Source organism: Ambystoma mexicanum, chromosome 9 (assembly GCF_040938575.1).
Source record: "Ambystoma mexicanum isolate Mex_15411 chromosome 9, UKY_AmexF1_1, whole genome shotgun sequence".
NCBI classification, from domain to species: domain Eukaryota; kingdom Metazoa; phylum Chordata; class Amphibia; order Caudata; family Ambystomatidae; genus Ambystoma; species Ambystoma mexicanum.
The window spans coordinates 658,614,064-658,640,712 of NC_090931.1; the positions used below are offsets into that span (position 1 = coordinate 658,614,064).

The window sequence follows — 26,649 nt, forward strand, 5'->3', positions numbered from 1 at the left end:
TTCACAGAAGACAGATATCTTCTTATCTCATTCCGATGTCGGTTCCTGATCTTTCTCTTCTCAATACATATTAGTACGGGATCATAACCGCTAGCCTCACACAGACAGAGCTTTCTAAGCATCTCCCTTTTCATATTGCTAATAACTCTATCATAAACTCTAATTCTATTGGGATTATCCTTAAAGGCACCACGCTTACCACCGACAGGCATAGTATCAAGGAGATGTTTAGATAGCCAAACACTAATATCATCTGCAGACAGATCGCAAAGATGTTCAATGTTAATATCTAGGCACCATTTTTTGCTTTAGTTAGATTAATATCCGACCAACAGATCCTATTACCACGGTTAGAAATATGAATCCCCTTAGTTGCATCCACCGCAACAATCGTCGCAATAACTCTTTATAGTCTTCTAAGATCATTGTCAAAGCCAGATTGAATCCCTGCATAATAATAGAAGTGTTGCTTGTAACAATGCTGGAGAACTATTGTTACAGGTAAGTACCATGGCAGGAAATAGAATGGACAATATTCAGGGGAGCATACATCTCATGTCTAACACATGCCTTTGTGTTGGTTGCATTTTACAATCTTTCCTAAACAGATACCATACATGTATTTTTGGTAATTCGACCATCATTCTAAAAGAATCACCTTGTTTTTTTACCGTAATTCAATATGATTATGAAGAAATATCACAATTGTGTTCCCTGCTTTCTGTTATTTTTTAAAAGGTCTTATTCTTTTCCCAAATACCAGGTAATTTGTGTCGCTGTACAGGGTACAGACCGATAATAGATGGCTGCAAAACCTTCTGCAATGTAAGTGGCTCGCAGTTCTATGCTTTTTCTTTTTTTTTTGTACAAACGTTCAGTGGGTAGAATAAGTAATAGACGTGGGCCTCATTATAAGTGTTGCGGTAAGGCAACAACGGCGCCGGTAGTGCTACCGGCGCCGTTGTTACCTCGCCGCAACATTACGAGTTCTGCTTGCGGGGGCCACTCTGCACGCCTGGTCAGACCAGACGTGCAGAGCGGCACCCGCGAGCAGTACCGGATGGTAGTAATGGCCCCATTATTAACGTGGCCTTTGTTACCATCCCCCCCATTCCCATTGAGCCCTATGGGCGCTCAAATGGGAATGGGGACGTACCGGGTCCTGCGAATGGGAATTACCGGGCCTGCAAAGGTCGGAATGGCCTGGTAATTCCCATTTTGCCGGACACGGACCCGAGTTTGGGGGTAGCCATGCCGGTAAAAATGACATGGCTACCTTCAAACTCGTAATGAGGCCCAAACTGGCCTTATCATTTGAGCATGGCAACAGAAGCACCCTAGTAATACTCTTAGCAACTGTAGTCCGTTAACAAAAAAGAGGACCTATTTGTTTAACTGTTGGGTTCAAAGATAAACAAAAAAAGGTCAAACGGAAGCAACAACACAAGACACAAGGACAAGAAACAATACAGTAACATAAAACCGGGTTTCGCCCGTTCAAGAACCGGTTCAAATGTACACATTGTCAAAAGTTCTCAAACATGCTCATAGTCCCACCTTCATGTCAGTTTCCCAGAGCTTTAGTCTCCTTCTTAACACAGGCCAAACAAACTGTACCCATGATGCCAAGAATGCGTAGATGGCGATACAGAACCAGGAATTAAGTTGAGGACTGCTCTGGCTGTCGACTTTGTGACATTAAGTATCAAAGATATTCATTCAGCGACCCACTTTAAAATCTCCACCACCCAGAAGCTTCTCCAGACCACATGATCCAATGGTGCAGGCCTTTCCAAGAAAAGCCATAAGGAATCATGCAGGGACTGTCTAGGTAACTTTGCAGGCAAGCAATGGTACCCGTACCATTTTACCAACGTAAGCTGAGGTCAAATTGGTCCTTTCCCATTCTTCTACACAGAGACTCCCACGTATCCTTGGGTATTGTGATTCAGAAGTCATTCTCCCATACCATCTTGATATGATATGATAGGTTATTTACAACGCACTTAATACCCAGAGGTTTCTAAGCGCAGACCCGGTGATCGAACCTGTGGTGCTCCGTGTCGTCTTGCTTCCAAGGCGAGCCCCTGAGCTATCCTATCTTATATGTTTCAGTCAGGCAGTCAGGATCCTGTGCAGTACCCAACAGAGTGTGCAGCATTCCGGGCCCTGAAACCCCAAAAGCCAGATGTTGACACAGCTAGACAGTTGCCAGACCCAACAGTTGCAATTTGCAGGGTTCCTACTGAAATTCACAGTTTCCAATGTGTTTCTTTCGAACAGTGGCACCTTAGCCAATGTATTTAATATGTCACCCTTCAAGTTCAGGTGAGAGATAACGGTGCTTCTACCTCAGGGGTTACATAGAGCTCAGTAACGACCATGGCTATCAGAAGAAATGTCTCAGAGCGTTCCAGGGAGTTAAAAAAGCCTTATCAAAGAATGCCTTCAGTTTTTTCCTGAAGGGTAACACACCGTGAATTTCTCATATGTTCAGAGAGTTTTGTGCCCCTTGCTGCACAAGATCTTCCAAAACACCTGCTTCTCCTAAATCTAGGAAATAATATTTTAAACCTAGTGGAAGATCTAAGTGCTCTGGATGGTAAATACTGGCTTGAGGCAATATTTTAGATACAAAGGAACTGAGCTAAAGATGGTCTTATGAACTAGAGTAAGTAATTTAAAGTTGATCCTGGCCTTTACAGGGAGCCATTGACAAATGTTAGTATGGGAGTGATTTCATCCAATTTGTGGCCTAGTTTAATAATGCAGGCAGCTGCATTTTTGAAACCATTGTAAGCATTGTACAGCCTGTTTGAGCCAACGAGCAAGCTGTTAGAATAATCGATTCTTGCCTCAATTATAGCCCTAGCTAATGTAGCACAGTGTGTCTCTGACAAAAGTGTTCTTAATTATCTCAGGATGATAAGATGGAAGTTAGTGGATCTTATAACATTACTAACGTGCTTTAGCATGGATAAAATCCGAATGATTTAACCTTATCTAATAATAAAATAGAGCCATCTGAGAGACCAATCTCATGAGGCATAGCCATTTCTTCCACTCACATTGAGAGGGCAGGGATCACCAGGAGTTCCGTTTTCACTTATTTAAGACCTAGCCAATTGGTGGTCATCCAGTCTGATATTTTCTGAAATGTCTTCTGGGTAAAGTCCAGATGTTCCTGGATAGAGCCTTTCAAATGAAACACAATCTGAATATCATCAGTGTAATTTTGGAATAATGCCAGAGTCCTTCAATAAGTCATGAAGAGGCCTAATGTATGATATAATAATAATAATAATAATAATAATAATAATAATAATAATAATAAAGGTGAAAGTCATGAACCCTGGGGCAATCCATAGGTTAGCATCTCAGGATATGAACAAAAATGCTATATTTCTACCGTGGTAGCCTAGAAAGGCTTCAAACCACACAGAAGCTTTATTAGATACTGCAGCATCATTTCTCAGACCATCTAATAGTACAGAATGGCCCAGAGTATCAAATGCTGCAGAGAAATCAAGCAGCATTAAAATCCAATATCGCCTTCATCTGAGATCTGAAGGAGAGCATCCTTCACATTAATGAGGTTGAGGTCTGTACTTCTTCTGGGTTGAAAATATGTCTGTCTGCCTGCAAAAAGGTTACGCGATTCCAGATGTTCCTGGAATTGAAGCTTAGCGGCCTTGTGCATATTTTTTTAAAGAAAAGGTACTTGTATAATTTGTCTATAATTTACGAACATTTCTTGTTCCAACATTTATTTTTAATATAGATGTGATCCAAGAACCTTTCTGACAATCTGGAATAAATGACTCATCAAAAGAAGTGTTCATGATACACAACACTATCAAAGAGAGAGAATCAACACCCTGCTTCATGATCCATGCTTGACAAGGATCTCCGGAGCAGTTTGACGGATTTATGCTAAGAATTATATCTCATCTCTAGATGTCAGTGGGCCTTAAAAACAAATAGATCTGGTTCTGGTGAAAGCTTCTTTGAGCCTTGGCCTGCCACCACAAGATCCAAGCTTTCTCGAGTGGAGAGGGACTATATAACTTTAAATATCCTTGATTTATTTTCTTTATAGGGAATGATTGCATACTGATGCACCATTCTTGAGAGATGAATGTAATGCTTATCTTGCTAGAAGGGGGTCTTTGTTCATCTAGGAACCTAAAGAGAGCTCTGCAGGAACTGGCTGCTTTATCAATTGGAGAGGCCAAACATGTTAATTTATTCTCTAACACTGTCCTCTTGTGTTTAGATCGCTTGCATCTTAGACTTGCACAATATTCAATGCAAGGATTGCATCTCCATTTCTATTCTAAATTCCAGATAGAGGCTTCCATTGTTGCTAACTCCTGGCCATACCATGTGCTACCCAGATGTTTCATTTTTATACTCTTCATTTATAAGGGGCTATACTATCTATGCTTGACTGAACCGCGTTATGTAGAGTCACAAGAGAACCAGTTGACACATATTCTGGCAAAGAAGCCTCTAAATAGGAAAATGATGGGATACATTTTCTGCTTTCTATATTTGTTTCCGTAATAGTCATCAGTTCACTATAAGCCACCCTCCCTGGCTTCGGAAGGGGAGTGGTAAAGGTGGTCATAGCATTCCCAACAGAATTGCCTGACCATTGCCAGGGCAATAATTGGGTCAAGGCTGGACTACTGTAATGCCCTCTTTGTTGGGACCTCCCGCAAGAATCTGGCCAAACTTCAACTAGCCCAAAATAACTCTTTGAGGGCTGCAACTAGCATCTCAAGAAGGGACCACATTTCTGAGGTCAGGAGGAAGGTTCACTGGCTCCCCGTCAAGGAAAGTATGGTTTTCAAAACACTAGCCATGACGCACAAATGTCCTCATGGACTGGCTCCTCCCTACCTAGCTCAAAGAATTGCCCTCCACACTCCATCCAGACCCTCCAGAGTTGCATATTCCAACAGAATTACTGTACCCATTACCAGCACAGTGCATGCCTTCCCAACTATGGCTGCCACTTTCTGGAACTCCCTCCCCCCTCTAATAAGGTTGATTGACTCTCATGCAGCCTTCAGGAAAGCCATCAAAACTAGGCACTTTTTTTTTGTTGATGTTTTAGTTTGTTGCCAAACTTTTCCATCATTGTGCATTATGTGTGCAGTAAAATGAAAAGTATAAAAGGGAAAGGAAAAAAAATATATATATAAAATAAATAAAAAAAGAAAGAGCTGTGGTGTGGTTTAAGATTTTCTTCCGTGGAGATCAAGGATACTGCTGTGTTGGTTTAGGGTTTTCTCCCGTGGAGATCAAGGATACTGGAGAGGAAAAGGGCAATTGTGCATATATATTTGTTGTTGTTACCCTGAGGATGGTGGCCCATCTTTCTTCTGTATTCATTTGTTGGGAAGCAAGATCAAAGTGGGAGCCAAATTTCTTGCGTTGAAGTGAGAGAGACTGACACTCCATAACCAGATGGAATATGGTTTCCAGTATAGTTTCAGTTTTGCAGAAGCGGCAGTAGTTTTGTTCTTTGGGGATCTGTCTTGTTGTGGCGAGATAAGAGTTTGTTGGTAGAATGTTCAGCCAGATTCTTAAAAATGTTGATCTGATGGTGTAATCAGGGAATGTTAGCAGGTACGGCTGTGGTTCGTGTATTTTTCTGTTGTCTTTGCTGCATTGAAGGGTCTGTTTGTAGGTGTTTTTCTGTTGAATGGTCTTGATCCAGTCGTTCTGTAACATTTTGGTTTTGACGTGTTGAGGACACATGACTAGGAGTTCCTCAGATATCTCTTCTTGCTCCATTTCTTTGATGATAGATGTTTTCCATTTTTCTAACACCGTGTTGTTAAAGGTGTTTGGTTTGGTTTTCAAGATTTGGATGGCAGGGATTTTATCGTCCGATAATATTTTACGATCGATATCTAGTCGTTTCCAGCATACAATGGATCCGATGGATTGTGTTGCTAGTTCGTAGCGTATTCTCGGCATTGGATACAACTGCGGCAGAGAAAGAATCTTACGCCAAAAGATTGACTCGAATTTCATCCAGTTTGCTTTTTCTGTATTCATGGTTGATTCTGTTCCGTAAGTTATTATCGGAATGTATTTTTGCCTGTAGCATGCCCTGATTGGTTTGAATGAAAATTTTCCGTATTTCCTGTGTAGAATGCATCCCTGTTGTGCTAGTGTTTGGGCCTTTTGTTCTATTTTATCCAACCATTGATCTTCGGTCTTTGATTGGTTGATTAGTATGCCCAAGTATTTGAATGATGTGACATTTTCTAGTCGTGTTCCATTGATGTTAAATTGTGGTTGTTGTTTTGGTTTTGATTGTGGTTTCATTAGAATCATAGTCTTAGTTTTTGACATGTTGATCGTTAGTTCATTTTTGTTCATGTAATTGCTCAGTGATGTCAGGGCAGCTTGTAGTCCAGATGGGGTTTTATCAAGCAAAATGATATCGTCCGCATATGCCATAACTGGAATCGGTGTTGAGTTTATTTTCGGTGGATTAGTTTGGCTGTTTGTCAGATGTTGTTCGATGTCTGATGTGAAAACATTATAGAGAGTTGCTGCCAGAGGGCATCCTTGTTTTAGCCCATTTGATGTAGTTATTGAGTTGGTGGTCAGGCCTTGTTTTGTGAGTCTCACTTTTATTGAAGTTTCTGAGTAGAGTGAGATGATTGGTTCCAGGATGTTTGGAGGACAGTTCCATGTTTTTAGTTTTACCCATAGCTTTTGCTTTGATATGGCATCAAAAGCCATCTTTAAGTCAATAAATGCAGCATAAATCATAGTCTTGTTGTTGATTGCTTCGTGTTTGATGAGATGCAGTAGTAATAGATTGATGTTAGTTCCGACCTTAGGGGTGAAACCTGTTTGTCGTGTTGAGAATCGCCCATTGCAAGTGGCCCAAGAATTGAGTTGTCTCAGAAGTGTTGTTGCAAAATGTTTTCCCAGTGGGTCCAGTATAGCAATTGGGTGGAAATTCTGTGGTTGGTCACGTGGTCCTTGTTTATGTATCGGAACGATTGTAGCCGTTCTCCAAGTAGTTGGAATTTGATTATGTGTGTTTATGATGTCTATTATCTGGCACATGAAGTTTGTCCATGCCGAAGGGTCTTGCTTTAGTACCGCGTTTGAGAGTCCGTCAGGACCAGGTGCTCTTGATGAGTTGAGATTTTTGATCATACATATCAGGTCGTCATTGGAGACGGATACTGTCCATTTTGGTTTGTTATTAGTTGATTCTTCTTCAGATTGGTGCGGACGGTCCGCATAAATAGTCGAGAAATGGTTAATCCAATTTTGTTGTGGTACATTGGCCGTTAGCTTGTGTTGATTTTGGGGATTGTCATTCAATAGGTTCCAAAGTTCTCTTGAGTTGTTTGATTGATAAGTCTTCATTATGGTTTCTGCATCTGTTTGCAGCAGGGTAGTTTGTTGAGATTTTTTCCAGTTGTTGTATGATTGTTTCAATTTCGAAATCTGCAGGGTGCTTTCGACTGTTTTGATTTTCTTCAGATGTCTTAACGATTTTGCCAGCGCCTTTTTCTTTTCTGCAATTTCCTGATTATATGAATGTAGATGAGTTCTATATGGACGATTTTTTACTGTTTGTTGAAAGGCGAGCAGAATCCACTTGTAGTTCATTTTTTCGAGATCTGTTTTGGCTGAGGCGAGTAGTTTCGTCAGTAGAAGAGATATCGCTGATTGTGGAATGCGAAGCCTTGAGGATTTTCCATCAAGTTCAAGTGGACATACTTTCAAGGGTATGTCTTGGTTGGTAGCGGCATGCGAGTGGACTGTTAGCTTGTTGTGATCACTGTTGTCACAAAGTATTGTTTGGGCTGTCTTGACTGATTGTTGCATAGTTTGTGAAAGAAATATGTAATCAATAATTGCGACTGAGGAACCTCTGGCCCATGTTGGCATGAAGGAGGTGGAATTGTTCTTTGCGTGGTTTAGGACGGTGAGGTCTCGCGTGATTATTTCATTCATCCATATTGATGCTTTTGGTGAGAGTTGATCAAGAGCTTGCAGAGTACCGTTCTGTGAGATTAAGTTAATGTTGAGATCTCCGCAGAGTATTATTTCTAGGTGGTGATAGGTTCCGACTAGTTTGTCAATTGTGATGAATACACCATCAATTAATGCCTCGGTTGTGATTGCTGCAGGGTTCCAATATAAATTCAATATAGCAATTCTTGTTTCATCATTTTTTTGGTTTTGTTTGTTCTTCATCGTTGTTATTATTGTTAGTTGAATCCAGGGATTGATATTTTCATTGGTTAGTACTTTCCATTCAGAGGTTATTTTGATTAGGGTGAGTAGACCTGATGCTGGTCTTCCTTGTTTTTTGATTATGGCGGGATTTAGAAAGGCAAGGAAACCATCGCACGCTGGCATTTCACTGATCCAAGTCTCTTGGAGACATATGATTTGGTAATTTGCAAGGTCAGTGGAGGGCTGAGTGAACAGATGCAGGTTTCCTCTAGTGTTCCATGAGCAAAGTGACCATATGATATCTGGATTCATTAATTGTTATGATTGGGAATAACTAGGCTCTTTGTTTGACAGTCCACATGTTCAATCTGTGTGCTGCATTATTTCTGCTACTAAACAGCGTGTACCAAGTTATCCCTGTTGGGTGGCATTTTCGTCAAACCCTGAATGTTTCTATGTAAATGTAACTAAGCATATTGTACTAAGTAATTTCTGCTGGGCCACATTCGTGTAACCCTGAATCAAGCCTTCTAACGTGCCTTCATAGCGCCTCGATGCCTTTGGGCTGTAGTGCACTCTATACATCCAAAATAAATAAATAAATGATCTGACCATTCCACCTAGTACTGAGATAAATACCAAGGAGCAGTATACTGTGCGAAGACCCAATCTAATGTCTGACCCTTTCTCTTTTTATTTGGGGTGGAGAGGGGAGAAAACCCTAAATCGAGTAACTCATTTAAAAGAGTCTTTAGGATCTTTAAAATCTATATTAAAATCCCCTAATAAAATGATAGATGGGGATCATTTCATTAGTGTTTATACATAATAACTAAGCACATTATCATCAAAGGAACAGTCATGTTTTAGGTATCTATGAAACACAATTTTCTGAGTAGATTTAATGATAACTTAATGTTTAGAAACGTACAATTGGGAAATGACGTGCAATGAGAGAAGCTGATATTGATTATTTCGATGAATTAAGGCCACAACACCCCCACCCCTTCCCTCTAGCTTATTTGAAGAAGTCAGGGAGCAATCAGTAGGAAGCTCTGAAGCAATTGCGGGCCAGAAATGTCCTTGGGCCAGGATTCAGATGGCCAATAAATCTAAATTAAAATTACTAATTAAATGATGAATTTCAATTGCATGAACTGGCAGGGAGCACACATGTAATATACCCCAATGAAGGCCCTGATCTCCTCCAGTATATACATCATTATTCTGTGAAGCAAGCAAAGACAAGGAGATTAACACATTTTGTTAGAGTCCAATCGGGGGACCTAGCTAATGGAGAGTCACTCTTCATCAGAGATTTATAGTTCTGTGGTAATGACCAACTGGTTCAGCAATGCTCACACACAATGGGATCAGCAATCACAGAGGGAGCCAGACCTGCCAACATGCCATTCTACCAGTTCTCTGGTTTGCCCCTCAAAACTGAAACACAAAATATGCACTTGTTTATGACCCAGACCTTCTATAACAGGCGTCAGCAACTTTTGACTCTCCAGATGTTTTGGACAACTATTCCCATCAGCCGTAGCTGAGCTAGTCAGTGGTGAGAGATAATGCGAGTCATAGTCCAAACCATCTGGAAAAGTGCAGGTTGCAGACCCCCTGTTCTACAATGATCTTCTTGGCAGCTGCAAAGAGCATGTTGAGGTTGAGTCTTATTGGGCACGTTTAGATCTTCACTATGCAGCATTTCAGACTTCCCGTTCCATCTGAGGGTTCTGGTGAGGGACGGGGGACTGGGCTCTGGGGGGTGGTGAAAACTTAGTTTGGTGAAGGCAACAGATAAGTTGGAAAATTATCTAGAGTTCTGCATTATAATGTGATGTAATGTGGTCTGGTACAGCGAACTGCCATTTTGGCAACCTCCCGGTGCTAGATGTACAAATAAAATGCAATGCACAGTTCACCTGCCTACATCCCAAAACCTGTGTATGGCTGCGGGGGCAGACACGAGGTTGTGCTTGTGCAGAATGGAAGCTCCTCAACTGACCCTTACGTCAAATCCGCTTAAGATGGACCTGTACCGCTTCTGAAGGGCCTATGAGCTGCAGTTCCAGAGCCACAGATGGGCACGGAGGCCTGCACAATCTAGAACTGCAGTCCCCAGCTACATTTTCTTTCAGTGCCATTTTTTATTTTATTTATTTATGTATTGATTTATATCGCGCCGAACAGCCCGCGGGCATCGGGCGCGTACATTTAGACGCAGACATACAAAATCAGACAGGACTTCGGAAATGTAAGCCCCAGCAGGTTCCAAAATCAATGGACCAGCAATGGTGCACAGTGCATAAAAAACATTTATTCTGGGTTGAAAAATAAAATGCATTTGCCAATGGCAGGTAATGCACTACCACGGAGTACATTTGAATTACCTATCAAGCAGCTTTGAAATAAAAGAAGGACAATGTTTGACTTCTATACCACCTAATAGCCTCCAAGTTTTTAGAACAACAATTGGAATTGACATTATTCCTGTCCTTGAAATGTATTTGCTACTTTGAACTATCACTGGGCAGCACAATTCCATTATGTAATAACAGGTTTGTTTAAGTAGCATTCATGCCGGATTAGAGCTGTTACTGTTACCCATTTGACAGCACTCATCGTATCAATCTCTAATGGATGGTGGGTGGCGTTGGCCCTGTCAGAGTTCGAATTTGCAAAGTGAGGGGTGAGCCAATGACAGAGGCGAGCAGTTAACCCCTAAGATGTCCATCCAGTTTGGGTGAGACTCGATTCTATAAGCAGCTACTATAACGCGATTTAAATGTTGTCCGTGGTTAGAGGCAACTGTACATTTTGTCTTTCTATTTTTAAACCGATTTTATGTTAATCCTGTCTCTTTTAGAAATCTGACTGTTGCCAAGTGTCGCAAAAAGAGGACTGCTGCTTGAATAAACGAGCAGAAGATCCTTCCTCTCCTGAAAAGGACATACATGTAAGTTTGCCCTCCGGAACTTATTTTGGTTCAGACAAAATGGAGTAGGGTATATTTGCATTCATGAATGACCATGCTGCCCAGTGTTATGTTACAGTCACATGGTCCCCAACATGTGACCCTAGCACGAGCCCTGGGAGATACCAGGGGTGGGGGGGGGGGGGCGGGGTGGGGATCTGTTTGACACACCACACCCAGGTCTCGCCAACACACTGAGGCTGCCATTCTCTACTGCGGCTCCAGCCATGCTGACAGTGTGCCTCCAAAAATGAAGGCTTAGAACTGTGAGATTGGAAATCTGAGACCTCACATTGACATTCCCACCGAAATATAATGATTTTCAGGTGTGCACTCTGTTATAGTAACGGGGCTGTCAGGGTTGTTGGGAGTGAGGCTAACTTTCAAAGTGCTGGACTCACACACAATAGTGACACTTAGGCATTGATTGTAAAAAAAGTATATTTGTGCCTAGTAGACGCACTAAACTTTGCACATCTGGCCCTGGTGCACAAAATAACCGGAAATCAGGCAAATAAGAACTGCAAGTAAGTTTCTGGAAGATAAATTTAACGTGGCAGGATGTAAAGTGAAAAATAAATAATTTGTAGTTTTTTCCTGTATGCGGTTTCACACTTTGGGGGAAATTAACCGGTATCACGGACAAAACATTTTTTAAAGTACTTTTAGGTTTTTTTTCCACACAAAAACAATGCGCCACAAAAAAGCTTTGTTGAGAATTGTGAGGCATTAAATATACTTCAAAAAGTTCTTTACTCTGTTGCGTCTCGCATCGGTTGATAACCGACGCGAGATGCAACAGAGTAAAGAACTTGCAGGTGGGATTTAACCCATGACATATACGTCCCTCACAAACACGAACAGAGAATATTATTAACTGAAGATAAGGCTATGCCCTGATTTGAAAAAGGTACAAAGAACGTGCCGAAACACGTGTCATCAAAAAGGGCCAACAATAAAGAACACTCAAATACAAAATTTGATTTTTGAAGCATATTTAATTGGCTCACAATTCTCAACAAAGCTTTTTTGTGGTGCATTGTTTTTGTGTGGAAAAAATCTATCTTGTTTTCGTCACACGGAGTAGGGGGACTCTATGTCACACGGAGTAGGGGGACTCTATTTCTCTGTTTACCTTTCCACACTCATGCAGCACCTTACTTGAACTATAAGTAATTAGGGCACAGAGGTTATGATATGATATGATATTTTATTTGTATCGCGCTCGTACACAAGTGTTTCAGAGCGCGACTAGGCAAGCGAGGGGAACAGGGGAGAACACAGCACAACATAAAAACGATCTTGCTAGACCCAGTGACATTGAGAACGCGCAAGTGCATGGGAAAGGGAAAATGGAGAAAGTGTATGGAAGGGGGAGAGTGGAAAGTGCGGAGCCGAGGTGCGCAAATAAGTAAAATAAATAAAAATAAATAGAAAATGGAGGCAAACTGTGGAAGTGCAGTCAGCAAGTAGCAAGTGCTGTGTTTAAGGCAGTAGACTGGGTAAGTCTGAATAAGTGCAGAAAAAGAAGAAAAAAGGGGGGTGCTGTATGGGTACAGATACAGTCCCCAGTGCAAGGGGTAGCCAGGAGGCAGTGCAGGAATGTGGCAGGGTGAGCAGGTACCTGGGCCGAGGGGACAGAGGATTGCCAGGTGCACAGTGCCAAGAGAGAGCAGATCAACAGGGGAGAAGGCGAGCAAAGGCAGAAGCAAAGAGGAAGGTTTTGAGGTGCTTCCGGAACGGAGACGTCTCCTCAGGTTTTAGAGTGGCAGGGAGGCTGTTCCGGAGGGAGGTCCCAGCCGAAGATAGAGATCTACCCCCAGCTCGTTTCTTTGAAAAACAATTGACCTGGAGGGAGTTAGAGGTAGAGGAGCGAAGAGCTCGAGAGGGGAGGTATTTGCAGAGGGATAGCTGAAGGTATTTTGGACCCAGGCCCTAGAAAGCCTTGTGGACAATGCAGAGGGTTTTCAATTTAATCCTTGCATCCACCGGAAGCCAATGGAGAGATTTCAGAACTGGAGAGATACGATCCCAGGGCTTGAGGCCAAGGACAAGTCTTGCAGTCCTGTTATGGATAAGTTATAGAGGGCGGAGAGTAGAGGCAGGTAGATTTAGAAAGAGGCTGTTACAGTAGTCCAACCTAGAGCGAACCAGAGCTTGGGAGACAGTGAGCTTCTGAGGGAAGGAGAGGAAAGGAAGAATACCTCTTAGGAGGTGCAGTAGGAAGTTTGACTTTTTAGAGACCTCAGAGATATGGGCCGAGAAGGAAAGTGTGGAGTCAAAGATGACCCCAAGGTTCTTAGCCTCGCAGGTAGGGGTAGGAGGAGGGCCAAGGGAGGCCGGCCAGAGAGTGAGGGGAAAAGGATCGAGATGGTGTGCCGATGAGGAGGATCTCCGTCTTGCTGGCATTCAGACAAAGATCATTGGCGGCACACCAATCTTGAATGGCAGTTAGGCAGTCAGAGATGAGAGAGGTAGAGGAGGTGGCCGAGGGTAGCCGGAAAATGAGTTGAGTGTCATCAGCGTAGCACTGGAAGTTTGAGCAGAAAATGGCAATGCAGTGAGCGAGAGTTGCCAGGTATTGGTTGAAAAGCCAGGGTGAGAGGTTAGACCCCTGGGGAACCCCACAGGTGGAGAGGAAAGAGGTCAGCCCGGCCAGAGCCTGATCAGTGATACCCAGGTTATCACAGAGATGGTTGAGCGGGATGGTGTGGTTGACCGTGTCGAAGGCAGAAGAGAGATCAAAAAGGATGAGGACAGAGGGAATGTTAGAATCAAGGTTGGAGAGCAGATATTCACGGATATTGAGGAGAGCAGTTTCCGTGCTTCTGGCCGCTCTGAAGCAAGACTGGTAGTCATGGAGCAACCAACAGAATCTGAATGAAGGTTAAACTGAGAGTTGGCCAGCTTTTCCAGGAGTTTGCCCAGAAAGGGGGTAGTGGAAATTGGGCGATAGTTAGCCGGACAGTAAGGATCAGCTGTGGGTTTCTTGAGAAGAGGAGGTTACCAAGTTGATATCCCCAAAAGGTTCCTCAACAACAATAATATACTTTTGTTCCTGCTGACTCACTGGCATTCCAAACCTGGCTGTTGGAAATGGAGCAAATTGCTACCAGAACACACAACTTACTCTTAATACATTAGAATGCTCCATCCGCCTGTGCAGCCGTGTTCCTCATTTGCATCGCAGTGCAGTTGCATGCCAACTTTCCATTTCTCATATGCAAGATTGGCATTAAGGTATTAACGGACACCTGCCGGCTGCCCAGAATGTCGGAGGGCTGCGTGTGCACAAACTGCATAACTGCAGACAATTTGCGCACTTGCATTTCCTATGTGGTGATGTTTTTAATAGACCTGAAAATTGTATAATGTAACCACATCAGTCGCGAATGGTCTATTGTGTGGTTTTCTGAATCGAACGCTCAGTGTCTGCAAGCCAATCGCTGGCCTGGACTGTAACCCACTATGGCTCTCAGCAACTGTCAGCGTGTTTACGTCACAAGGGTTCTTTCACTATCCGAGTGATGAGTCGATGAATTCTAACTTCTTGATCCAGAGATGGATGCATGCAAAGTTAAGCCAATACATCAAAAATTGACAAATGAACCTTTGCATGTTTTACTTAATTTTTTATGGATTGCTCATTTTCCCCATATTTTTCAGACTAACTAGGTCCCCTGCATGTATCAATTGTTATCTTTCACTTTATGCAACCATTATTGGGGCAAACTAATGAAAGAGGTTTGTCTGCCTTCACTTGTTCGCTGTGTTTTTTACTTTGCATCCTGAGGTGAAAAATAAAAGCCGGAAATCAAGCATGACAAAAGACATTAATTACAGGATCTATGTGTGCTGTCACTCACTGCAAAGTCGCCACGTAATATTTTTGTGTCTAAAATAGTACTCATATATTTGTTTTATGACAAAAACAAGAACACTTTCACTTGCCCCTAGTTCAGGATGTACATTTTTCTCCCTACTCCAACTTGATTTCTATTCCAAGAACACGCAAAGCCCGTGCCGGCGGCACTAGTTTCCCAACCTTGGCAGCCACCCACTGGAACACCCCCCCCCATATTAGGACTATTGATTCTCATGTGGCCTTCCGCAAGGCCATCAAAACTAGTCTCTTTGTATGAACCAGCACAGTCCTAAATTCCACTGCTCTACTTGTTATCTAGTAACGAGCTGCTCCCCCCTTTCTCTGTATTTTGCAACCGCATTCCATGCAATGTACCATGCTCTATGTCTGTATGTAACCCTATACTATGCACTGTACCTCACTAAGTCTGTCTACCTGGGCGGATTCATTGTAACCCTTAAGCGAGCCTTCTTTAAGCACTGCTATAGCACCTCGATGCCTGTGGGCTGTAGTGCGCTCTACAAATACAAATACACTAAAAAAATACATGTTTCTCCCTTCTTCGTAACAGTCCTGCCTACAAGTTAATGGGACATGTGTGGCAGAAACTCAACTCCTTGCTCTTTAAAACTAAAAAGAAGGCTCGCCTCTTGCCCTAGGCCCAGTTATGCATGTGCGCGACCCAGTAGCAGAGGCAGCTTTTGGTGCGGGGGTGGGGGAGTCGGCTAATAGCAGGAGGCTGGGGGTGCACTGGCACCGAGAGGGAGCCAGGAAGCGCAGCCCCCCCCACCCCTCCCCTGCCTCTCCCCTGGCTCCGCCACTGGCGCGACCCATCGTCTTCCTCCAGATCAAGCATCTTGCTGAATATGCATATGATCTCGAAAGGACCTGTGGAAGCCAATCGGACAGCTTGATTACTCAAAATGGCAGCTCTTTCACTTGATTGCCATCAGGACTGGGCGAATAATGTTGGTCAAAAGCCAAATCACCAGAATTTTCAGGATAAGTCAGAGTTCAACAGATGGCCTATTCTTTCGAGGTGTGAGTGCTGGGCCCGGGCTTCGTGCATAACAATTTCACTTGCTGTAAACAGTGGATTAAACGGGTGAGAACATTTCTTGCAGGTGCAGTTTTAAGTAAACACTGTCCACCTGCAGGGTGAATAGCGTGCACCTGTTGTGGTGGGTTGCCTGTTGTAGAATGGATTATTAACTCTGTTTCCAACAGGCAAAAACATCGTGCATCAAAACACGTACTGCAATGATTTTTGTTTAACTGGTGTTTTCCAGATAGTGGACTTTCATGAACTCATAATATTACACTATTCTATATCTAAATAGTACTCACAGTGACTTCAAAGGAATAGATGGCTGCTTCATGCATGCTGCATGTGTGACTGATTCTGTCCTAACTCCACAGTATGGACCAGCAGACGGATATGATATGATATGATAGGTTGCTTATAACGCGCTTAATAATCAGAGCGGAGATCGAACCTGTGTTGCTCCGTGTCGCCTTGCTTCCAAGGCGAGCACGTTGCTGCTGAGCTATCCTCCCGAGGATGATGAACTGCTCCATACTCCATCCTTGGTATGTTTCAGATACAGATTTACTCTGGGAGATCCTAAGCAACCGTAAGACCCCTAACAGCATCTTAAATGCCGATAAAGATGTATACGGTAAGATTGCTCAGCGGGTTGAGCGCTCGCTTCTGCGATCTGAGCGTGCTCTGCAGGTCGCAGGTTCGAATGCCAGCAAGGCCAACTCAGCCTTTCATCCTTCCGAGGTCGATAAATGAGTACCAATTTCGGTTGGGTGATATTGTATGTAAATATGTGCTCTGTAAAGCGCTTTGGATTAAGGTGCTATATAAATAACACATCATTATCATTATGGCAACATTATCGCCTCTTTAAGGTATGGTCCTGCAGGTGACATGACTCAAACTTTTCTGGTAGTAGGGGTGTCAGGGTCTGTCGGTGCTGCACCCGGCACTTGCAATCATGGCCCGCGGTCCATCGTCCTGGTGCTTCCGTCTGCCGTTGGAGTTGGCAGTCGCCTTGGCGACTGCAACAGGTCCACGTATTGCAGAGGCAGGCTTCCCAACACACAGCGTCAACGAGTGACGTCAGCATGGCAACCTGAGGTCGAACCCATGGCGCGGCCTCCTCTGTGACTGCCCGGAAATAAGTGACTCCAGAGGATCATGAATGGTGCTTCTCAAAACAGGTCCGTTCCGTCCTGCACCGTGCAGCTTCTAGCTTGTTTCTGTGTTGCTATTTTTGTTCTGAATCTTATGCTTGTTCGGTTATAGATTTCATTTACGGTCTGTGACTTTTTCTGGATTCATCATTATCGCTTGTTTTTTTCTCTGGTCCTGCTCCTTGTCAGTTTCCTGTCTTCTGAAGTCTTCTGATCCTCGGCCATTTAGTATTTTGGATGGCTATGATTTGTTTTGTGTCCGATTGTTGGTTTTTGGGAATCTGATTTTTTTGGGAACCAGCCCCCCTATCTTCACCTGTACCACTGTGACCAACCTGGAACCTGTTACCCATGCTTTCTGGAGCCCAATGAGTTACTAGTGCGTGCTTGTGCCGTTCGGACTAGGTCCCTGCAAACTGTGTACCCCTGGACTTGTTGCAACAGAGCGTGCGACGGCTTGGGGATCGGTCGGGCAGTTTTTCGACCTATGGACCTAATCCTTTCTATAGAACACTGTACTGTAATCCTCTGTTGGCTCTATCATTGGAACTGGGTTTTTGGAATTCCGGTTGGAGTAGAAATACAGTGGGACCTGTCTCCCGGTTGCTGGTTCCAGACTCCCTTCTTTCTGTACAATCCCTCTAGTCAGAGCATTGATTTAGATCGCTCTGTCAGTGGTATTGGGAGAAAAGCATACACCGTGTGTCTGTGGAAGTCCTGGGAACTCTAACATCCGCCAGGGGCGCATTTTTGCCCCTCTCTTGTTCCTACTGTACATCATCAACATAGCTGAGGTAATCCTAAGGATAGACGCTGGCGCCCCTAGGATTGCTGGGACCACATTTATTTATTGGGTTTTTATAATGCGCCTATACACAATGTGTTTCAAGGCGCATCAAGACAAGAGGGGGAACAGGGATGACAAAACAGAAACGGTCCTACTAGGCCTTGTGACATTTGGATTATGCACGTGCAGTTATAGAAGTGCAGGGTAGAGGGGGGTGGGGGCAGTGCTGGAGGGTTAAGCAAGTGCTCAGGGAGGCCCGGTGGAAAGAGCCCAGGGAGGAGAGAGCGCAGGGCAGAAAGGTCCACGTGCTAAGTGTGAGGAACGGACTGGAAGGGATAAGGGAGGTACAGGACCAGCCAGTCTAGTGCAGGGGGAGGGAGCCCAGAAGGGCACGTGAAGGGTGGGGGGTGGTAGGGGTCAGAGAAGACTAAGTGCAGGGGAAGAATTGGAGGGGGGGCTGGTGCCCTGTAAGAATCTGAAGGAACCAGGCAGCCAGCCAAGAGGCAGCGGAGAGATAAATTAGCTGGGGAGGGGGAGAGGGAAGGAGGAATTGAAAATGAGGGTCTTGGCTAGCTTCTGAAACTTAAGGAGATCCGGCTGAAGTCTGAGAGGGGCAGGGAGGCCATTCCAGAGGGAGGCACCTACAGAGGAGAGAGATCTGCCCCCCACGCTTACAAAAGCAATTGATCTGCACTAGAAGACCGAAGGGCTCTAGCAGGGGCGTATTTAGGGAGAGAGAGTTGGATGTTGTACGCCCCAGGCCCCAGAAAGCCTTGTGGATGATGCAGAGGGCTTTGAATTTGATCCTTGCAGCAACCGGGAGCCAGTGTAGAGATTTTAGGACTGGTGAGATGCAGTCCCTGGGCTTGAGGCCAAGGATAGGTCTTGCAGTCCTATTCTGGATTAGTTGAAGGGGGGAAAGGAAGGAGTTAGGTAGGTTGAGGAAGCGGCTGTTGCAGTAGTCCTGCCTGGATAGGACCACAGCTCTGGAGACTTTGAGTTTCTGGGGGAAGGTGAGGAAAGGAAGAATGCCTCTGAGGAGTTGAAGCTGAAATTGAGCCTTCTTGGCAGGGTCTGTAATGTGAAGAGAGAAGGAGAGAGAGGAGTCGAAGAGGACACCAAGGTTTTTTGCCTCACAGGAGGGTGAGGGGAGGGTGGACATGGAGGGCAGCCACTGTGTAGGGGGAAAGAAGGGAGCTGGAGTCCCAATGAGAAGGGCCTCGGTCGTACTGACATTGAGGCAGAGATTGTTAGCAGTTCACCATGCCTGAATAGCCGACAGACAGTCAGGTATGAGAGAGGAAGAGGAGGTGGCAGAGGCGGGAAGCTTGAAGGACAGTTGAGTGTCGCCCGCATAACACCGGACACTAGGTGAGAAGGCAGAGATCAAAGGGCTGTAGGGGCAAAGTAGAGGTTGAAAAGGCAAGGTGAGAGAATAGAGCCTGAAGGGACACCACAGGTAGAGAGCGAGATGGAGGAGAGAAAAGGGCCCAGTTGAACCAGGGAAGGTCGTTCAGAGAGGAAGGAGGTCAGCCCATCCAGAGCCAGGTCCGTGATGCCAGGGGTATCATGAAGACGATTTATAAGGGTGGCATGATTGGCCATTTCAAAGGCAGAGGAGAGGTCAAGAAAGATGAGAACGGAAGGGGAGTTGGAGTCGAGATTAGAGACCAAGTCTTCACACGTGTTCAGGAGTGCAGTTTCCGTGCCTCTGGCAGCTCTGAAGCTAGACTCGTGGTCGTGGAGACAACCAACAGATTCAGTGTAGTGGATAAGCGGGGAGATGGCCAGCTTCTCCAAGAGTTTACACAGCAAGGAGGTAATAGTGATAGGGCTGTATGTTGGCCGGGCATGAAGGGTCGCCTGAAGTCCTTTTGAGGAGAGGGTGGAAAAGGAGTGCTTGAGGAGCAACAGGAAAGATTGAGTGGCAAAGGATTGATTGCAGAAATCAGCAAAGGCTGGAGCAAAGGAGATGGTGCTGTGCTTGATAGTTCTGGAGGAGCAGGGGAGCACCTGTTTGGATGAGATTTTCATAGAGTGGACTTGTCTAGAAACATCTTCAGGTGATATGGAAGAAAAAGAGGAGAATAGGCGGGAAGGGGGGCCAAGGGAGGCCTGAGAGTGGGTGAGGGAGAAGGGTGTAGAGTCGAGAGAGAGGACCGGATGTCCCGAGTTTTAGTAATGAAGTGAGAGGCCAGAGAAGTGCAGAGGGCCAGGGAAGGCAGAGGAGAAATGGAGACTGCAGATGGATTGCCCAGTATCTTGCAGATTTTGAAAAGTTCAGCCATGTTGTTAGTGGGCCCCAGAGATGCGGGCTTGGATATAGGCCCTCTTCGTCGAGCAGATGGAAAGTCTGTATTGCCTTTGGAGCAGGCAGCAGGCTTGTTTGTCAGAGGAAGTGCTTGAAGCCCGCCACTTTGCTCAGCTGCTCTGCACTTGCGCTTCAGAGAGGCCAGGTCAGAGTCATACCAGGAGTTAGACTTGGAGGCAGGTTTCATGCAAGTCCTCATGTCATGGGCAATGATGTCCAGAGAATTAGAGATGGAGAGTTGAAGGTTAGTAAGGGCTGTATCAGAGTGAGAGTCAATGGCAGGAGTCGGAGGGGAAGTGAAGGTGGTGGCAAAAACAGCAACTGACACTAGCTTCATGGGTCGAATAATGTAGAAGGAGATTGGCAGTGCAGGCAGAGGCTTAGCCGGGGGACCCAGGAGGTCCAGGTGAGAGGACAGGAGAGAAATTATCAGGCCAGGTGAGAGGAGTAATGAGAGGGTTGGAGATGGGAAAGTCTGCAGAGATGAGTGGGTCGCACCGGAGGGAAGAATGCAGAGGGAAAGAGAGTCGCAGAGGTTGCAGGAAAGTGCAGAGGCCGCATCAGGGGAGTCAAGATGAATATTGCAGTCTCTGAGGAGGAGAAGCTTGGGGATAGAGGCCAGGAGAGAAGAAGTGAGGTCAGCCCATTCTGAGATGGAGGGGGGCCTGGCCAGGGGACCTGTAGATGGCAGCCAGAGTCAGAGAGAGGACATGAGAGACACCAAGCCTGCAGATTAGGCATTCTAAAGAGGAGTATGTCTGAATGGGTATGATAGTAGCAAGGACCCACTCAGGGAAGTTCAGGGCCTCTCTGCCCCCTGGGTCGGTTAGGCCTGGGCTTAGAGAGGATCTTGTAACCCTCAGAGAGGATAGTATCAAAACTTGTGACAGAGCTGGCAGTGAACCATGTCTCGTGAGAGCAAGGACATTGAGGTTGAGTTCTTCGAGGAGGTGGCAGATGACAGAGGAGTGTTTGACGGCAGACCCAAGAGTTGAGGGTAGCTAAGTGGAGCAGGTTGCCACTTTCGAAGGTCTTCTGAGGAGGTTTACAGTACTGTGGTACACCCGTCGGAGATGGCAGAGGGGCCGGAGTGGTGGCAGATGGAGGAGTGATAGGAGAAGGGAGGAAGTTGATGAGAGACGGAAGACGCCTTTCAAGAAGGATGAGGTTGGGCTGAGAGCCGTGGACCATGACAGTGGCGTTTCGGTAGACATTATTGATGGCGCTAGAGGACCGGAAGGATGGCAAGTACTTTCTAGTGGGTGCCACCAATAAAGGGAGAGGAAGAAAAAGGGGAGAGCACTGCAACCATATGAGGAATCCAAAGGTCAGGAGAGGGGACGACAAAGTGGGTGTCAGTGAAAGTCTTCATGGAGAAAGCCTTGACATAGGTGTCAGTGATGGGTAGGGCTGGATTGGAGACCAGGAGATCCTTCTTTAACTTTTTCCTTCCAGACTTCGAGAGAGGGATGGGATAGGTGATAGAGTAGCAGTTAGAGAATAAAGGGGTGATAGAGAGGACCATTGAGGGAGAGCACAGAGAGAAGGAAGGGGGGAAGAGAGAGAAAGCAGGAGAAACTGCAGTGCACGAAACCGAACTACACCACCCAGCAAAGCAACAATCGAGAATCAAGTGTCCAGGAAAGGGGGAAAAAGGCCTACGTTACATCATACAGCAGAAAAGCAAGACACCTACAAGTGAGTTATCAGGATACAGGGAAAATCCTACACAGAGGGATAGAGGGAAAACCCTACTTTTTTAAATGCAACAGCCAATGTAATGACACACAGATTCGACTTTGCTAGGAAGAGGGGAAAAAGCCTAACTTTTAAACACAACAGCAGATGTAAAAGCACACAGAAGAATGTAAGCCTCCAATGGCGAACACAAATCACCTAGTGCCAGAAAGGGATAGTCATAAACTGCTACGTGCAGCAGACTGCAAACTTAGCTAATAGGAGTAAGAATTGGTCTTGATATAGCCCGACAAACGGGTTAAAATAATAGGAAATCAGCCAGGATAAAGACCACGAATGGGTGAAACATTAGCACGTGCTTGCTAATCAGTGTATGTTGGGTGGTTTTTGTGATGTTGTGTTTATTAGGTTCTGATATCTTGTTTTCATTGATATTTTTTCAGGGGTAGCTATTGGTGGGCGGGGATGACCTGACTTACCTGTAGGGCTCTGTTGGCACACTGTATTATTTAATTTATTTTGGTTGGTATTGTCAGAACAAATGTGATTCGAGAGTATTTATTAGTTAAAACATATTGAATCAAACTCCAGGTTTAGGGAAATACCTATATTAATGAATTAATTATGCATACATTCTTTTAAAAACCTCAGCGCATAGGAGCAGCTAGATTTCTTTTTTGCAATGGATAATAAGAGATTAGGGATGCTACTGTTTGCAGGTGATGCCCTACTCTCATAGACACCAAAAGACTGCAGAAGGAGCGCGATTGCTTCTCTAAATTCCGAAATGCAAAATGTCTGGTCATTAATACTAAGAAAAGTGTAGGCGCGACCTTTAGTTTGGGAAAGCCTCCTAAAGTCTTTTGCCTTTGCCTAGCTGGCGTCCCCATATAAAGAGACTTGCATTATGACTATGTTGGCATCCGCTTTGCCCAGAGGGGCAAGTGGAACGACCAAGTAAGGAAAAGCAAACTTGCCCTGGTGAAGAGCAGCGGAGGTACTTTGAAGGATACCAAGACTTATGGCAACAATATAGTGACATCAACCTTATCAAGGGTTCATACAATTGAGAGCATGTCGTCTGCTTTCTACAGGGTGGCCCTTTGGGGTTTCTGTCATCTTCAAAATCTTCTGAGGAAAGTGAAGGTCTTTTTCAAACAATTACTGAATCTCCTCAAACGCGCCCCAAATGCGTTTTATCCGCTTTGATTTAGGCTGAGAGGGAATTAATAGGATTGGTTATTTTTTTACATTTGGTAAAGGATCTATCCCATTCTAAACCTTTAGAGATAAACATTGATAGTTGTCTGGTTCTCAGGCACGGCTCCTCTTACCTTGCTAATTCATTATCTATCAGTCCTGAGAGCCCTCTCCCCCTAGCAGCCCCAGGGGAGGGTGCTAATCACCACATTTAGATCCTACGTTTGGCATCCTTTATTGGAAGACGGCTGAAGAATGGCTTACTAACGTGGCCAACCTATCTCATGGTTAGTGAGAATGTTTCTCTTTGTAAGTTGTTCTGCCTCTTTTTACGTTAAACCTTGGGAAGTGGTGGCTTGTACCCCACTTGCGAGTGAGGTGAATTACCTATCGGCGGGGAGCAATGGCTTTGCACTGTTGCATGTCTAATGGTAGTACGTGTGTGCGTTTAGCAACATGTTTACAATGTTCTTCGCCTGTACGAGCAAACTCTGTAATTAATCATGAATTCCTCATGGATATCAAGCTCCAGTGCATTTTTACTAACTTATTTATTCCATGAAATGTTCGTATTTAATGTGTTTATATCTTTGCTGATAAAATGCTGTCCCTTGCGCATTTAAGGTGTGCCTTATTCTGTGGTGGGGCTTTATACCTTTAAGAGGTATAGGTCTTCATACATTTCGGCCAGAGCCTGGGCAGCCCTGCTAAGCCTTATCAAGGCCAAATGCACACACACATTCTAATCCTACTCCGTGATCCACAACATTCAGGACTTCGGTCCCCGAGGGCGTTCCCACCACCAGCACATTGAGACTATAATAATGGTAAAAGGCGCTGTATAAATGACAACTACAACTACAATGCAATTCCCTATATACTATTATTGCAAAATCAATGGCTCTACTTTTTCTGTCCTCTAATGGTTGAGCAGAAGACCCATGCTCGTCCGACATGTAAATGATAGAGCTGAAATGAAATCTCCCAGTTAACACCTCATCCTTAATCTGTCTGCAGCAGGTGCATTAACCTAATTAAGCTACATCTCACTGCAAATTGTAACGTGCTGTCCAATATACATAGCATTCAGAGATTCAGGTAACCCTAATTTCTCATGCTATCCAACCTCAGCAACTCTGCTGTCTTTCTCCTGACCCCTCTCTTAATTCCTTCTACATTGCAAATGGTGATGAGAAACGGGAACGTAGATTCCAAACACTGGAATCCCTGTTATCTTGGTTTGTTTTTTGCTGCATTGGTAAGAATCGGTGCGTAGAGACCAACGTGAGTGCGGGAGACACTGGAAAGTACGTTCGATTGAAGATCCACAAGGCAGCGCTGGGGCAGGATCACTCTTAGGCAGTGGTTGAAGTGTACGCAAAGAAGTAGTGGAACTATATTTCATGCTGGCCTGCACCCACTCCCCACAAACCCCGTCACCATGACCCCTGCCATGCGCAATCCAAACCCCAAAACAAACACTTTAAGGGAATGTTCAGTGCACTGCACTGAAGTGCAAGTTTCAATGTCTTCCTACACTTTTATTTTAAAACGAAACCATTCCTGAACGGTTTCTTTTGAAAATAAAGGTATGGGAACAGTAAAACCTAATTAAAAAAGTAGAGGAACACTGCTCCCAACTGCTTCCATCCACTTCGACCACTGTCTTAGGCATATGACTAACCCCCGGGGATGTCATTTCACCAAAATGCCAAGGGGTAGTGGAAGTGACGTCAACGACCCTTGACCTCTGATGACATCACAGGATGTGATGTCATTTGACCCCACCCCAAAGTGCCACCACGGGAAGCGATGGAACATGACCTTTCACCCTTTGACAAAACAGGAAGTGGCCTCATATAGCATTGTTCCTAAGTACACGACGAAAAATATGGTTACAATATCACTATAATGTGATATACATTTCATACAAGAATGGATCACCATATGTATCGTTAATATCAGTGTGTGTAGGCCCATATTACCAAATTACTGTGAATGCAGACGTCCAAGACCAAATGATAATTATGTGGTATTATATAGCACCCACACTTGAGTGCTTCGTATAGAACAAATATACTATCATCCAGCCTGTGCTGGTACTCATTTATCGACCTCAGAAGGATGAAAGGCTGATTTGAGGTGTTTAAGAACAGACTAAATCAGTGACTCACCCCCTGAAGTGTGCCTCAAATAAACCTTTAATGAGTCTAGCAATTATTGTATAGAATTCCAGAAAGGTAAATTATGTGTTATTCCTATTCTTTCTTATTTAGGGCCACTGCTCAAAGTGTTGCACTTGTGGAACCCCCTGTTTTTTGTTAAGAGGCCTGAACAAGAAAGCCAGCCACTCCAGAAAAAAGAGCCACATGGCGCTGGCCAAAGTCCAGAGGCCTACATTTAAAAAGAAATATATATATATATATATGTATAATTATGTATATTTCTTTTTTATGGGTAGCAAGGGAGACCACAGGGGTAGCAAGGGAGGCGTCAGGGGTCGCAGCTGTGACCCCTGGTGACCCCAAATGACGTCCCTGCCAACCCCTCTTTAAGCCTGCAAAATAATGTCAGAAGCGCCAATGGCCATTTTAATTGTCAGATTGTGGAGGAGGTGGATCTACAAGTCCCTCAAAAATTCATAAACATGGCGTTTTTAGGAAGGACCGTAGAGCCAGCCTAGCAGATGAAGGATGACTTTAAGTTACTCGTCGCACCCTGATCGGGTGAAAGACAACCGACATAAAAGTAGGACTACTATTTGACAGTGGCTGCCAGGACTCCACTTCCGTAGTGGGAGTAGGGGAGGGGGTCTGGGTAGGGTGACTAGACATCCCGGTTTTGGTGGGCCGTCCTGAAATTAGGACGCCTGTCCATCCCCCTGTCCTGAGAGTTTTGTAAATTTAAAATACATATCCCGGTTTTGGGAAAGGGAGGCCGCTGCTGTAATGCAACCATTCAAGCTGACATTTTTACATGACAAGCTGTTCTCTAGTATCACCATTGTTAGAAATCCCAGGCTAGCCTCGAACCTTGCAACCTTTTTGTCTATAACCACGCGCATCTACTGATTGCGGCACTGAGACAAGTCACAAAAAGAGGGCAACAAAACCTGTACCAACAATGCGAAAGTTCGTCAAAGCGCTCTAGTGATCTATAATTTTAGAACCCTGCAGTTAATGTATATGAGACGTGCTGGAAACATTTATTTTAATGCATGATCCCATAGGGAGAGGGTGCCATGGAAGTGGGGCGTGACAGGTGGGGGTGAGGTGGTTGAATGTGCTTAGGGTGCGAGTCCTACCTTTATGTTTCTAACCTGTTCCGGTTTTTCCTTTTCAAAATCTGGTCCCCCTAGTTCAGGGGGATTCCTGACA

The 26,649-nt window shown here is 44.6% G+C and overlaps 1 protein-coding gene across 1 annotated transcript in view; it reads left to right on the top strand.

The window, feature by feature from the left end:
• The window catches only part of AOX1 (aldehyde oxidase 1), a 738,465-nt gene that overhangs the window by 144,230 nt on the left and 567,586 nt on the right, over positions 1–26,649 (top strand). Inside the window, exons 6-7 of the mRNA XM_069615435.1 lie at positions 764–825; positions 11,102–11,191. Of these exons, the coding sequence (XP_069471536.1) occupies positions 764–825; positions 11,102–11,191 (152 nt within the window). The remainder of the gene's footprint in view (positions 1–763; positions 826–11,101; positions 11,192–26,649) is intronic.